The sequence below is a fragment of the Heloderma suspectum genome, chromosome 5 (assembly GCF_057233095.1).
Source record: "Heloderma suspectum isolate Gila_16-S chromosome 5, 16-S_ref, whole genome shotgun sequence".
Lineage (NCBI taxonomy): Eukaryota > Metazoa > Chordata > Lepidosauria > Squamata > Helodermatidae > Heloderma > Heloderma suspectum.
In genome coordinates this window covers 75,088,563-75,103,700 of record NC_139462.1, presented here as the reverse complement: position 1 = coordinate 75,103,700, position 15,138 = coordinate 75,088,563, and the positions used below count along the sequence as shown (strand labels likewise).

The 15,138-nt window shown below is 42.1% G+C and overlaps 1 protein-coding gene across 1 annotated transcript in view; it reads left to right on the top strand.

The window, feature by feature from the left end:
- Nucleotides 1-15,138, top strand: part of SPOCK3 (SPARC (osteonectin), cwcv and kazal like domains proteoglycan 3) — a 224,992-nt gene that overhangs the window by 150,228 nt on the left and 59,626 nt on the right. The window contains exon 6 of the mRNA XM_084856398.1: nt 14,142-14,256. Within this exon, the coding sequence (XP_084712524.1) occupies nt 14,142-14,256 (115 nt within the window). The remainder of the gene's footprint in view (nt 1-14,141; nt 14,257-15,138) is intronic.

Below are 15,138 nucleotides of genomic sequence, written 5' to 3'. Positions count from 1 at the left end.
AAGAATAATTAACGGAGTTTATCAGCTATTGTACAGTATTCTGCTTCTTAACATTGTTGCTTGCCCTGTTTAAACAAGTTTACTAGATCTTGTACTTGTATATTCTATAAAATATGCACAATTCAACCTGATTAAAAAAAAAAAAATCTACATAAGAAATCACAGTGCCAGTTAATCTCATTAAGCAAGTTTACTTGTTAGCATTAAGTTTTCCTTTTTTATATATTTCCAGAAGAAATTGATCCAATATTAAAATGGTCATTTAAAATAAATAATAAAATTGTTTTTCACCAGTGTGTAGGCATCAAGAGATAGCATCCCATTTTTACTAAGGAGTAAAGGAGTATTTTTACATCCCATTTAATACTAAAGGAGTATCATTACCAGCTCGCTTGCTTAGATTGTTTGTTTGGTTTTACAGAGTGCTCAATTGAATAGGTAGATGTACAGTCTATATAAATCCTAATAGGCAATACTAGGACCTGTTTTCTTCCAGATGCCTTAAGATCAGTGTCTTAAGAGGTGGGCAAAATTGCTATGGAATAATTATATGCATGTCTTTTTCATTACCAAGATTCATTTTCACAAGCAAAAAACAAAAACAAAATATTTTTTTCCACAGTGAAATTATACATGTTTGGCTTCTGATAATCAATGACATTCACAGTCATTTAAGGGCTTTTCACCATATGGAAATTTGTTGTTGGGTTCCTGTGTGAACCAGGGTATACAGAATTAAATGCCATATTTTCTCTCCTCTCTTTGTAAGTGTATGAGGTGACACTGATTTATTTATTTAGTACGTTTCTAATCTGCCCAGTAACTAGGGTTCTCTGGGCAGATTACAACCAGTTAAAAAACTAAAATGCCATTTTAAAACACAGTTAAAAATATAAAATACAATAGAAATATTAAAAAGAATGAAATACAATATACTGAATCCCCCTTCTCTAGGTTCTGAGGGCCAAACTAAATGTCCCTTTAATCACACATAGCTGAGGTTTGTGTGATTGTTTCCTCTTCTGTTTCATTGATTCCAATGAAGACTTTTTTCCCTTTTTTTTTTTTAACTCCACTCCCTCCCTGATGGGGTGTGTGTGTGTGTGTGTGTGTGTGTGTAATTTCAGGATGAAAACGGGGCAGGGAGAAAACTAAAAACCTCCTCTTCCAAAGCGCCAAGGTTCCTATCCAGATTGGGGCTGCGCACTTGCAGGGAAGTAGGGAGAACAATCACACATAGCTCAGCTATGTGTGACTAAAGGAACATTTAGTTTGGCCTTGAGTGTCCTTATCTTCCACAGTGTCAGCAACTCCTGGGACCTTCTGACTCTTAAACCAAACCAAGCTGAACATTTTCAGTGCTTTACTGTGTTTATATAAGTAACTTAGAATAGTTTAAATGATTGGTTATACATTCAATGTGAAGATACTTTATGATGACAAAGCACCTTATGAATACATCATAAGGTAATGGTCAAGAATTATGACCAGAAAAAAGCAAGACATGTCAGTGTAACTATGAAAGTTAAAATGAAAAGACTGACAAAATTTCTTGTAGCAAGATTAGCAACCTACCAATACTTTAGAAATGCACCTGACTCCTGTTTATGGTTATCAGTTGTGCAGCTGTGTTAATAGTACCCAAGTAGTTACCTGGTGCCTGGTTCAAAAGTAATTACTTGCCAATCTTCTGGGCTGTTCTTTTAACAGATAACACGAAACACATTAAGGGCACAATCTTATGCATGTTTGGCTGGGGAATGCTGGGAGCAGTAGTACTTTTTTCCGCCTAAACATGCATAGGATTGCACCCTAAGGGTTCAATATTTTGAATGAGTTCATCTGATTTTTGAATTTGGAGTTTCCCTAACTGGCCTGAACTAGATTTGTGGGTTTATTACACCTTCAGCCATAACTATTGACACTCTTTAACCCAAAATAGAAAGGGTTGACATAGATGCTCCAGCCAACACTATCTACAAGCACAGGGCAGGGCAGCTTGTTTTTATTGCTGCTCATTGTGTTCAATAATATAACTGAGCAGTGAATGTGAAAACTATAGTTATGGAAATTGCATGGAGGATTGCAAGCCCTGAGAAGGTGGTTTCTGAGGGCTTCTAGTTCACCCTAATCAGTGCAAAGGGGGTCAGGGAGAGAACCAGGCAACAAAGCAGAATAATAGCAAACACTTAACCTAACCCCCTTAGTCAGCCTTCCCCAACCTGGTGCCCTCCAGATGTGTTGGACTGCAACTCCCATGCTGTCCAGTGCAACCGGAAGAGAGAGCCAGTGTGGTATAGTGGCTAGAGTGTTGGACTAGGAGTCAGGAGATCCGGGTTCTAGTCCCCGTTCAGCCATGGAAGCTCACTGGGTGACTTTGGGCCAGTGACAGACTCTCAGCCCAACCCACCTCACAGGGTTGTTGTTGTGAGGATAAAATGGAGGAGGAGGATTGTGTAAGCTGCCTTGGGTTCCTTAAGGAGGAAAAAAGGCGGGATATAAATGTAATAAATAAATAAACAAACAAACAAACCGGAGGGCATGAAGTTGGAGGAGGCTGCCCTTAGTCATTTACTGCAGTAATGAAACATAGTAATTTGGATTCTCAAGGTCATTTCCAAGCGTCTTGATTGTTTGCCTGTCCTAGTAAAGATGTATGCCTTCAGAAGTTATTCAAACTGTATAATGTTGATTTATAAAAATCAAGGTTATTTTGAGGTGTGATCAATCTTGAAATTGACATAAAAGATAAATATTTTTGTTCACTCCAGGCAAACATATTTTAATTGTATTTGTCAAGCCTCAATAAGGACTTGACATTGCTGTACGACATAGCTACCTTCTTTCACTTGCAATTTCTTTGTGAATGACTTTTGTAAATTAACAATACAGTTTTTGAACACATGTCAGTAAACTGTATCAGTTGTGTAGAAATGAGCGCTGCAGCAATAAAAGTGTCCCAGTAGGGGTTGCTTTGGGATTTCCATGCCATGCTCTCATACTCCCGCTAAATCCATAGAGTGGTTGATCAGAGTATTGTAAGAATGATAGTTGAAGAATTGTGGTAGTGCAAATGATAGAGATTGCTACGGCAGTATTAAAGCTAGAAGAAAGATCTAGTTCCTGCTCTGAAACTGAATAGCAAATGTTGAAGTTCTTTGTTAGGTTTTTTTACTCTCTTTTTTTGGCTGTAAAATGGAATTAATGCAGATAAGTAAGCAAAAGGTTCTAACAATTTACAGTTTCAATATTCTCTGTTACTGGCATCTAAGAATCCTACCCCCTCTTTTTTACTTTAAACATCAATGGTCTTTTCTTAACAAAATGCCATATGAAGAAGTATTACAAAAATATGGAATGTTTATCTGATACAACTCACTCTACATTTTTGGCTGTTTCATTTCAGGTTTTTTTTCCCTTTTATTATATTTTTCAGAAACTGGTAATACTCACCACTCTACATATCAAATATTTCTAGTTGGTTTTAGAATCCTGTTTCATTTTCATGAGAGATATGTTTGTGTTTGTCAGAAATTAAGAATACTATTAGCAATGTGTTCATTTAGTAAAGGTTTTCTAGTGAAAACATCCACTTGTGAAATAACCCAGAGCAAATCTCCTGAACACGAGTTTTGTATTCCCTCCACCCCTGACTCTGCCTTAAGCTCTTCAGCCAGGTATAAAAGCATTCTTTTTTCATTATGAATATTCAATATCCTATTACAAGACTTAAAGTCCCTGTGTGGATGTTGTTTTAGGACACTTAGCATGGTTGTAGAAAGTTAAGTGAGGTGTCAGATACAAAGCACAGAACGTAAGAGATTTAACGAAGAACACACTTTTTGCCAATTTGTCAAAAGGGGGTGGAGAAGAATTTTAAAAGGAAAAATTTGAGTTGGGATTAGAGAGAGAGAGCATGCACCACATAAGTGTTTGAGGAGGGAGTTTCCAGTAGACAAGGCTGTAAAGCAGAATATAAGGAGTCATTTAAGAGAGCAGGATATTTGGGGGTAGCTGAGCCCCAATGGATTTTCTAATGGATTTTCCTTATTTCAGAGTCTACAGTCCTTAATTAAAAATATTTAAGATGTCTACCCACTGCTAGCAAAATATTGCAGGAAACAGAGAACCTCCTTATACTGAAAAATGGAAGATGACCTGGCACGCAGTTTTAGTGAATAAGTTTATATGTTATAAACGTGGGGAAGGATAAATAATTAGTCCAGAATCTTCACTGGAATGTTGCTCCTCCTTCACTTTCTTCGGGCTGGGCCTATGGATATGTTAGGCAAGAAATGTTGGACATTGTTTAAAGAAGACATGGAATTGTTCTAAATTATTTAGATAATCAAAATCATGAGTCCTCATTTTAATTTTATATTTACAAATATATTTTTAATAAACTGTGTCCTCTTTTTTTCTGTATGAAATCAATTAAAGTTGGCAAAATTTGAGGAAAAGACTAGCTAGCAGCTACCTGTCAGTTTGTAAGCACTGCCCAGCCATTGACTCAGCTTCTGTGATAATCAGAACTCTGGTTCCATTTTATTGAAAAGAGTACATGCAAGATTTGAGCATTCCTATTAGAATCAAATCAAGGTGAGAAGCACCCTGTGATTTAGACTGAAGAAGAGAGAGCTGTCTAGTCAAGATATTCCTGAAAGCCATATTGCCCACTTTGTTGTTGTTCAATCGTTAAGTCGTGTCCGACTCTTCGTGACACCAAGGACCATAGCACGCCAGGCCTTCCTGTCCTCCACTCTCTCCCGGAGTGTGCTCAAGTTCATATTCATTGCATCGGTGATGCTATCTAGCCATCTCATCCTCTGCCGCCCCCTTCTCCTTTTGTCTTCAATCTTTCCCAGCATCAGGGTCTTTTCCAGTAAGTTTTCTCTTCGCATTAGGTGGCCAAAATATTTGAGCTTCAGCTTCAGTATCTGTCCTTCCAATGAGCAGTCGGCGTTGATTTCCTTTAGGATGGACTGATTTGACCTCCTTGCAGTCCAGGGGACTCGTAAGAGTCTTCTCCAGCACCACAGTTCGAAAGCATCAATTCTTTGGCGCTCAGCCTTCCTTATAGTCCAGCTCTCGCAGCCATACGTTACACTACTGGGAAAACCATAGCTTTGATTAGACGGACCTTTGTCGCCAAAGTGATGTCTCTGCTTCTTACTATGCTGTCTAGGCTTGTCATAGCTTTCCTGCCAAGGAGCAAGCGTCTTTTAATTTCATGGCTAGTCACCGTCTGCAGTGATCTTGGAGCCCAAGAAAGTAAAATCTGTCACTGCTTCCATTTCTTCCCCTTCTATATGCCAGGAAGTGATGGGGCCAGTTGCCATGATCTTAGTTTTTTTAATGTTGAGTTTTAAACCAGCTTTTTCACTCTCCACTTTCACCCTCAACAAGAGGCTCTTTAGATCCTCTTCGCTTTCTGCCATTAAGGTGGTATCGTCTGCGTATCTGAGGTTGTTGATAATTCTCCCGGCAATCTGAATTCCGACCTATGATTCATCCAACCCGGTGTTTCCATATAAGTTAAATAAGCAGGGCGACAATATGCAGCCTTGTTGTACTCCTTTCCCAATTTTGAACCAATCGGTTGTTCCATGTCTGGTTCTTACTGTTGCTTCTTGACCCTTGTACAGGTTTCTCAGGAGACAGGTAAGGTGATCTGGTACTCCCATCTCTTTAAGAATTTGCCACAGTTTGTTGTGATCCACACATTCAAAGGTTTTAGCGTAGTCAATGAAGCAGAAATAGACGTTTTTCTAGAATTCTCTTGCTTTCCCCATGATCCAGCAAATGTTGGCGATTTGATCTCTAGTTCCTCTACCTCTTCGAAACCCAGCTTGTACTTCTGGTAGTTCTCGGTTCACATACTGCTGAAGCCTAGCTTGTAGGATTTTGAGCATCACCTTGCTGGCATGTGAAATGAGCGCAATGGTGCGGTAGTTTGAACACTCTTTGGCATTGCCCTTCTTTGGAATTGGAATGTATACTGACCTTTTCCAGTCTTGTGGCCACTGTTGAGTGTTCCAAATTTGTTGGCATATTGAATGCAGCACTTTAACAGCATCATCTTTTAGGATTTTAAATAGCTCAGCTGGAAGACTGTCATCTCCGCTAGCTTTGTTGTTACTAATGCTTCCTAAGGCCCACTTGACTTCACTCTCTAGGATGTCTGGCTCAAGTTCAGTGACCGCACTATCATGGCTATCAGAGACATTCAGATCTTTCCTGTATAGTTCTTCTGTGTATTCTTTCCACCTCTTCTTAATCTCATCTGCTTCTGTTAGGTCCCTGCCTTCTTTGTCCGTTATTTATTTATTTATTTATTTCATTTCATTTCATTTCTATACCACCCAATAGCCGAAGCTCTCTGGGCGGTTCACAAAAATTAAAACCAAACAACACACAATAAAACAATTCAAAATACATAGAACATTAAAACCACAATATAACAATACAACCACAATAAAACCTAGCAGCCGTGCAGGAGTTTAAAATACAGATTTAAAACAGCAAAGATAAAAATTTGGAAAGCTAAAATGCTAAAATGCCTGGGAAAATAAAAAGGTCTTCACCTGGCGCCGAAAGGAATACAATGTAGGTGCCAGGCGAACCTCACTAGGGAGCTCATTCCAGAGCCGAGGTGCCACAGCAGAAAAAGCCCTCCTCCTAGAAGCCACCCGCCTCACTTCCTTTGGCAGGGACTCACGGAGAAGGGCCACTGATGATGATCTTAAGGTCCAGGCAGGCACATATGGGAGGAGACGATCCTTCAGGTAACCTGGCCCCAAGCCGTTAAGGGCTTTGAATGTTAACACCAGCACTTTGAACCGGGCCTGGAAATGGACTGGCAGCCAGTGCAGCTGGAAAAGTACTGGCGTAATATGAGCTTGCAGGCCAGTCCCTGTTAACAATCTTGCTGCCCTATTTTGGACCAGCTGAAGTTTCCGGACCGTTTTCAAAGGCAGCCCCATGTATAACGCATTGCAGTAATCCAGACGAGAAGTTATTAGGGCATGGATAACTGTAGCTAGGCTATCTCTGTCCAGATAAGGGCGTAGTTGGTATACCAGCCTAAGCTGATAAAAAGTGCTCCGTGCCACTGAGTTCACCTGTGCCTCAAGTGACAGTTCTGGATCAAAGAGCACCCCCAAACTACGAACCTGATCCTTTAGGGGGAGTGCAACCCCCTCCAGAACAGGTTGAATATCACCTAGCCGGGCAGACGAACCACCCACTAACAGTACCTCCATCTTGTCTGGATTGAGTTTCAGTTTATTAGCCCTCATCCAGTCCATTACCGTGCCCAGGCACTGATTCAGAACAGCCACTGCCTCACCTGGTTTTGATGAGAAAGAGAGGTAGAGGTGGGTGTCATCCACATATTGATGGCACCTCAGCCCACACCTCCAGATAACCTCCCCCATCGGTTTCATGTAGATGTTAAACAGCATGGGGGATAAAATAGAGCCCTGTGGAACCCCATGGCGCAATTGCCATGGCACAGAGCAATAATCCCCCAGCACCACCTTCTGGAATCGGCCATCCAAGTAGGAGCGGAACCACTGTAGTGCAGTGCCTCCAACTCCTAACCCAGACAACCTATCCAGAAGGATACCATGGTCGATGGTATCGAAAGCCGCTGAGAGGTCCAGGAGAATCAACAGGGTCGCACTCCCCCTGTCCCTCTCCCAGCAGAGGTCATCCCACAGGGCAACCAAGGCAGTTTCCGTTCCAAAACCAGGCCTGAAGCCCGATTGAAATGGATCTAGATAATCCGTTTCATTCAAGAGTGCCTGGAGCTGTCCTACAACCACCCGCTCAAGCACCTTGCCCAGGAAGGGGATGTTGGCCACTGGCCTATAATTGTTAACATCCTCTGGGTCCAGGTTAGGCTTTTTCAGGAGTGGTCTAATTACTGCCTCTTTTAAAGTGGCAGGCACCACTCCCTCTCTCAAGGAGGAATTTACAACCTCCTGGACCCAGCCGGACAACCCCTCCTTGTTTGATTTAATAAGCCATGAAGGGCAAGGGTCAAGCACACAAGTGGTCGATCGGACTTGGCCAAGCACCTTGTCCACATCCTCAGGCCTCAGTAACTGAAACTCATCCAATAAAACTGGACCAGACGGTGCTTTGAACGCCTCTACCAATGGAACTGCATTAATGGTGGTGTCCAATTCATGACGAATCTGAGCGACTTTATCCTCAAAGTGCTGTGCAAACTTGTCACAGCGTAATACCGAGGGTTCCACCGTCTCGCTCCCTGGCCCAGAATGTAACAGGCTGCGAACCACTCGGAAAAGCTCCGCTGGACGACACTGAGAAGATGCAATGCTGGTGGAAAAGAACTGTCTCTTTGCCACCCTCACCGCCACAGAGTAGGCTCGATAGTGGGTTCTTACCTGTGTTCTGTCAGACTCAGCACGAGTTTTCCTCCACCTGCATTCTAGCCGTCTCCCCTCTTGCTTCATTGCCCTCAGCTCAGGTGTATACCAAGTAGCTGGCCGGGCTCTGCTCAGAGGGAGAGGGCGCTTGGGCGCGATCGTGTCAACCGCTCGAGTCATCTCTGCATTCCACAGAGCGACCTGGGCTTCGACAGGAGCACCAGCCATACCAGCAGGAAAATTCCCCAGAGCCCTCTGGAATCCATCGGAATCCATTAATCTCCGGGGGCGGACCATTTTAATAGGTCCCCCACCCTTGCAGAGGGGAAAGGCCGCCAGGAGTCTAAACCTCAGCAGGAAGTGATCTGGCCATGACAAAGGGACAGATGTTAATTCCTCCACTTTCAGATCACCATCCTCCTGCCCAGTCAAGAAAACCAGATCAAGCATGTGTCCTTTTATATGCGTTGGGCCGATGACATGTTGGGACAGCCCCATGGTTGTCATAGCGGCCATGAAGTCCTGAGCCGCCCCGGATACAGCGGCCTCGGCATGGAAGTTGAGATCCCCCAGGACCATCATCCTAGGGGTCCTCAACACCAAGTCCGAGACCACCTCTGTCAGCTCAGGCAGGGAGTCTGATGGGCAGCGGGGTGGGCGGTACACCAACAGAATCCCTAATCTGTCCCAGGTACCCAACACAAGGTACAAACACTCAAGATCTGCACTCGAATGAGCAGGAAGCCTGGAGAGGGAGATTGAATTCCTATAGACCATGGCAACCCCCCCTCCCCGACCCTCAAGTCGGTGTTAGTGCTGCACCGAGTACCCAGGAGGGCACAGCTGGGAGAGAGTGACCCCTCCCAGTTCCCCCACCCAGGTCTCAGTAATACATGCCAGGTCAGCCCCCTCATCCACAATCAAATCATGGATGAGGGAGATTTTATTTTGGGCCGACCTGGCATTCAGCAGCAGCACCACCAGGCCTGAGGGCAGACTGGTAAGGAACCAGGAACCATCAGGTTGGGGGAAGAACCAGAAGAGGGGACAGCTGTAAGGTGTCTAGCCCCTCTTCTCCTCAGCTGGCCTGTTAATCCCCCAACGCCATACCTCCCCCTGCCCGTGACCACAGTTATGGTGGCACCTCCCCCACCCCCTGAGTTGCCCAATAGTCCTCCCAGGCACATATTAAAATGTTAGGGTATAAAATGCACAACAGTTTAAAAGAATATAAAAGATAAGAGATAAAAGAGAACAGCAGCTAAGAAGGAGCAGATAAAGTCCACGTTTGCTCCTTTCCCCTTGTCTTTAAAGCTGCTGCCCTCTGCTGCTGCTATTTGCTGCTGGTATTGTGGCTGCTGGTGTCTCTGGAGAGGCAGGTGGGTAGGTCTTCAGATCCTACGCGACTCCAAGTGCGACGCTAAGTGCACACTTAGCGTCACACTTGGCACGACGCCGAGGCGCATGCTGAGGCGCTGCCTCTGGCAGCCACACCTTAAGCACCTGTGGGCAGGGGCAGAAGCAGGCTCAGGATCCACCTGGTGCAGCTGCTGGCTGGTCCTCTTCCCCCAGGCTCCTTCCCGAGCAGCCTCTGGCAGCCCCGCCTTAAGTACCTGTGGGCGGGGGCAGGCTCAGGCTCAGGCTCAGGCTCAGGCTCAGGCTCAGGCTCAGGCTCAGGCTCAGGCTCAGGCTCAGGCTCAGGCTCAGGCTCAGGCTCAGGCTCAGGCTCAGGCTCCACCTGGTGCAGCTGCTGGCTGGTCCTCCTTCCCCCAGGCTCCTTCCGAAGCAGCCTCTGGCAGCCCCGCCTTAAGTACCTGTGGGCGGGGGCAGAAGCAGGCTCAGGCTCAGGATCACCCGGTGCAGCTGCTGGCTGGTCCTCCTTCCCCAGGCTCCTTCCCTATAGCTGTCTTTAAATGTTCACGCACCTTTAAATTATTAATCCCCCAGTTCTCTGATACCTTCCAAATTTCAAATGCCAGAAGAATCTGCTCCCCTCATATGTTATCCCAAACCTCAGAACATCTGATAAAGTTTGCTCAAGAGTTTAGTTTTGCATCATTTAGTTTTGCATACATTTTGCCTGTAAGAATATATATGTAAGTATAATATTTTGCATCCAAAGATAAAAGTCCAAAGACCTCCATCTATGTTTTCCCATATGTAATATTCAGAGAGTTCATTTTACACTGTGAACCCAACAAATTATGTAACTCCATTTCAATATGGGAAAGGAGAGTCTGGTTGTCAGCATAAAGCAAAAAAGAAGTGAAGTCTCCTTGCCTCAGAGCAAGTGGAAAAAACTCATTGCTTCTTAATGCCAAAATAATGCAATTAATACAAAATTGAATCAAAATACCACAAGTATGGACCTCAATTTAACACCCTGTTTCCGGGATATGGAAGAACAAGGCAAGCAGTCCATTTTTATCTGTTCACTTGTTGGCACTTGCATAATTCTAGTCCAACAGAAGTGTTCCCATTGATTTTAGTGGGACTTTTCCAATATAACTTGTCACTGAAACTCTTCCACAAAGTACTTGGGATATTTATTTAGCTTTGGAATCTACATTTGAGTCAGATACCCTGTATCATGCCTGCATACAGCTGAGAACCCACCCTCCTGTTACCAATTGCCACTGCTTAGGAAATCAGAAGAAGAGGAAGCACAGTCAGGTACTCCTCTATCATGCTTGGATTCACCTCCAGCTGAGAGCCCCCCTTCCTCCTGCTACCAACTGCCACTGCTGAGGCCATCAGAGGGCAGCAGCCTTTCCATTGTGTTTAGGTTCAACCCCGTGACCTGCTGAACTTTGCAACTAAGAATCAAGTGCCAGAATTTGCTTTTTTCCTCCTCCCTCCCAATCTCCTTTCCTTTTGTGCTGTGTTTCTGAGATTTTAAGCTTGTGGGCAGGTACTATCTTATTTCTGATCCTTGTAAACCACTGTGGGAGCCTTAGGGGGATAAACATGATTTAAATAAATAAATGCATTGGCTAAAGGCCAAAGGCAAATTTATGTATGTATTTTGGGCTTCTTTCTGTCTGTATTATGTTCCATAGATGTATCTATTATTATTTAATATATCTATGAAGGAGTTAATCTTATCAATGTTTAAAAATTCCAGAGTGAAAAACTGCAGTGAAAAGCAAAGGAAGAACCATAAAAGTATATATATAAATCTGCTCTAAATTTTAACCCAAGTTAAACAATATGAAAAGCTTTTTTTCAAAGCATCATGAAGTAATGTTCCTGATTAAGGATGTATGTTTTGCATTTTCCCTACAATTAAATACTAATGAGCATGCCCTTTATGTGATATTTTAGTTCACTTATAGCTTTATAAATATTTCAGGCTTGGATAATTGAGTAAATTGAACTTGATGAATTAGCAATGCAATCAGTGGGTGTTGTTTAAGAAAAGATATTGCATCAAAAAGGCAAATTATAATCCATGCTTTATCATATCAGAATACATTTTAAACAAACGATTCGTTTAAAAAACTCATACATAGAGGAGGAGGGAAATAATGGAAAGTTTAGGAATTTATTTCATAAAATATACTGTACCAAACCTGTATTAGTTGTAATTTATAGCAAAGGTGGGAAACATAAAAATGTACACTGCACAGTCTTTCCACTTAAGTAAAATAATAAATAAATATCAGTGAGATTTTATAAAAGACTGCATTTTTCAAAATATTCATTTATTTTAACTGCTAACATTAGCCTATGAGGAAAAAGTCAGCTATTGGGCAGTACAGAAATGTAATAAATAAATAAATAAATAAATCTATGAATTTATAAAATGGATACGCTGCTGGTGGTCATTTGTTTTGTTTTGGAATAAACACCAAAAAATAGGCTTAATTTTTTATAATCTTTCTTTGACCCTTCTCTTCCTTATAGCATCTTGTGGTTAAGAAATGCGCACTTCAGTCACTTCAGAGGGTAAGATGGGGTGGAAGTGCTCCTCTGCTGCCATGGAGGTCCCAGATTGTCCAAGGAAAACTGAGGCTATAGGAATACCACCAATAGTGTTTTTGTTAGCAGTAAGCCCCAAAACAGGGTATTTGGAAGGGGTGTCCTTGGATCCACTGGATTTAAAGCCCCTTCAATCTCCCAAGAGGCCAGAAGTGGGCCTGTTAATTACACCAGCCTAGAGCCGGCACAGTTAATTTCCCTTCCATCGAAACCAATTGGGGTGGATTTTTTAAAAAATGGTGGAAGACTAAAAGAAACACACATCATCACCGCCTCCAGTATAAGCAGCAGATTGTCTGCCACTTTGCTTCCTATCACACCCCACTTAAGAGCGCTCTGTAAACTGTGAACCAAGAAGTTCCCAGTTCAAAACAGTCCTCTGCCATGAATGTATTTAGTGGTCTTAGGCAAGTCATTCTCTCATTCTCAGCTCCTTACCCCATCTGCAATATGGGACTAATATTGACCGACCTGCCAAGGTTATTGTAATAATTATTGAGATAATGTATGTGAGGTAATTTGAATGCTTGAAATACGTTACCATGTGTTCTGAGTCTACATGTATATCCTGGAAACATGCATACATCCAAGGAGCACATGTTGGAGCCTTTAACCTAGAATCATGGTTCACAATGGCAAAACTGGCATTTCAGAAGGGTAAACAGCATCAAGGCAATAGGCTAGGGTAGTCCAATATGTGATTTATTACAGAAATTGTCAGAATAGGTATATGGGTTGTATTCATTATTTGGTGTACAAATAAAGTTCTTTATTTCCAGTCCACAGACAATATACTTGTATTTGGAATTTTCCAAATACGAAAAAAGTGATGTAAAGACACTAAAGGGATCTGGTTTTCCTACCATGAGTACTGTATGCAAAAAAATTCAAGGTGTGTGCGTGGGGGGGTTCATGTGCATCTTTGGGTCTAGGTTCCCTTAATGGAAACTAATGCATAAGGTGCATTGTCTTTCCAGTGCTTTCCTCTTTAGGGCTCTGATTAGCCAATCAATAGGTGAGGGTTTGGGGGGCTGAAATCAACCCTTAGAACTGTGAGGGTTGATTGCATTAGGAACCAAATGGGGTGTTTACATATTCTGGAGGGACCCATGACTGGGTGGGAACCACTCCTTAACCATACTGTTAGGGAAAGCATATACATAGTTGTAATCCATTTTACCCTATGTGACCAGTTCTGTACTAGCTCAGTTTCAGGCAAAATGGAAACTTTTTGAATCAAGGTGCTGGGGAAGCATTCAAAATGGCAGGGAAAATCATCCTTTCTTGGCAGCAAAATGCTAGACAAATGCAAAGTATAGGGCCATAGTCTGTAACTATCAAATCTGCTGAGGTATGGCAAAAATATGCCAAAGGCAATACAGAAAGGCTATTCCTGTAGAACCTAGTCTGCCAGCAGCCATTCCTTGTCTTGTTCAAGAGTTGCAGGCAATCCAACATATCAGTAATTAGATACAATATTGAGAACTTCCCTTTGGTCAGGTGCATGTATCTTGAGTGGTAGAGTCTTACTGAATCCTGCTTTCTAATTAATTACAGGGCTTATCCCTGTGATCAGTCCAAAAAGCATGGCCCTACCACATCTTAGCGTGTGTGGGTGCATTCCCTTATTTTGTAGTCCTTTTTCATCTCAAATACAGTGTGATGGATGGCTAGCCCTAATCTCTTTCAAAATATTTAATGGTCTAAAATTTACATTATTAAAAAGTTTTACATTTAAAGATTGATGCAATTTCTCTATTGCAGTGCAAACTAGAATATCAAGCCTGTGTCTCAGGAAAACAGATCTCAGTGAAGTGTGAAGGACGTTGTCCTTGCCCTTCAGATAAATCCACAAGTGCAGGCAGAAATGATAAGAGAGGTAAGTACTGACACTTACATTACATCTGTCAGTGGTGCATTCTTCAATGAATTATACTTGTACACCCAGAAAATTGTTGTGACTAATAACCAGTGGTTATTTGTACATAATAATGAAAACTCTTTATTTTCAAAGTAGTTTAGAAATAGAGTTTTGATGGTGCATTGTTGTTGAATGGTTTTGCATACATTTTTTAAACATCTTGTTGAATTTTGTTCATTTAATTTATGTTTATTTTTACAATGCTGACAAAAATATATAAAAGTCTACAACCAAATAATAAGACCAAGTATTATCAACAACTTAAACACTAAAGAGTATAATCAGATTCACCAACAAAACCAGCAAATATCACAAGGTTCCCGATAACACAAAAGGCTGCACATTCTCTTGATTGTTGTTACTGTAATACATTAAACATTTTGTTAAATTTGACGTAATACTTGATGCGTTGTAAATACCCAGATATAAACATTCCAAGGGTTTTAAGATGAAGAGCCAAATGGTATTTGATGTAGGCGATTCATGGTTTGGTGTGGATTTTGTTTTACTAATTAGGCCTGCTTTGAAGGTGGTGGAAATGGTGCTCAGGGAGCGAGTGTTTAGCCCTTCTCTCCCATACTGTTTCCTTGATGAGAAAAAAGGGGAGAAAAAAGACAGTACCTGTACTAGGAATGGGTGAGCACCTGTTTGTCTCAATAACATTGGTATTTTGCAAGCATTTCTTGTGAGTACTTGCAAAATGTTGAGGCTTTTCACAAGCATTTGCAAGGACTGCTTGCAAAGCTCTGATGGCTTTACCCTCCTCCCAGGTCCGGACTCAAAATGGGTTGCAAGTATTTGAGCAGCGGGGTCGCATTTTTGAGCACTCCCCTTATGAAT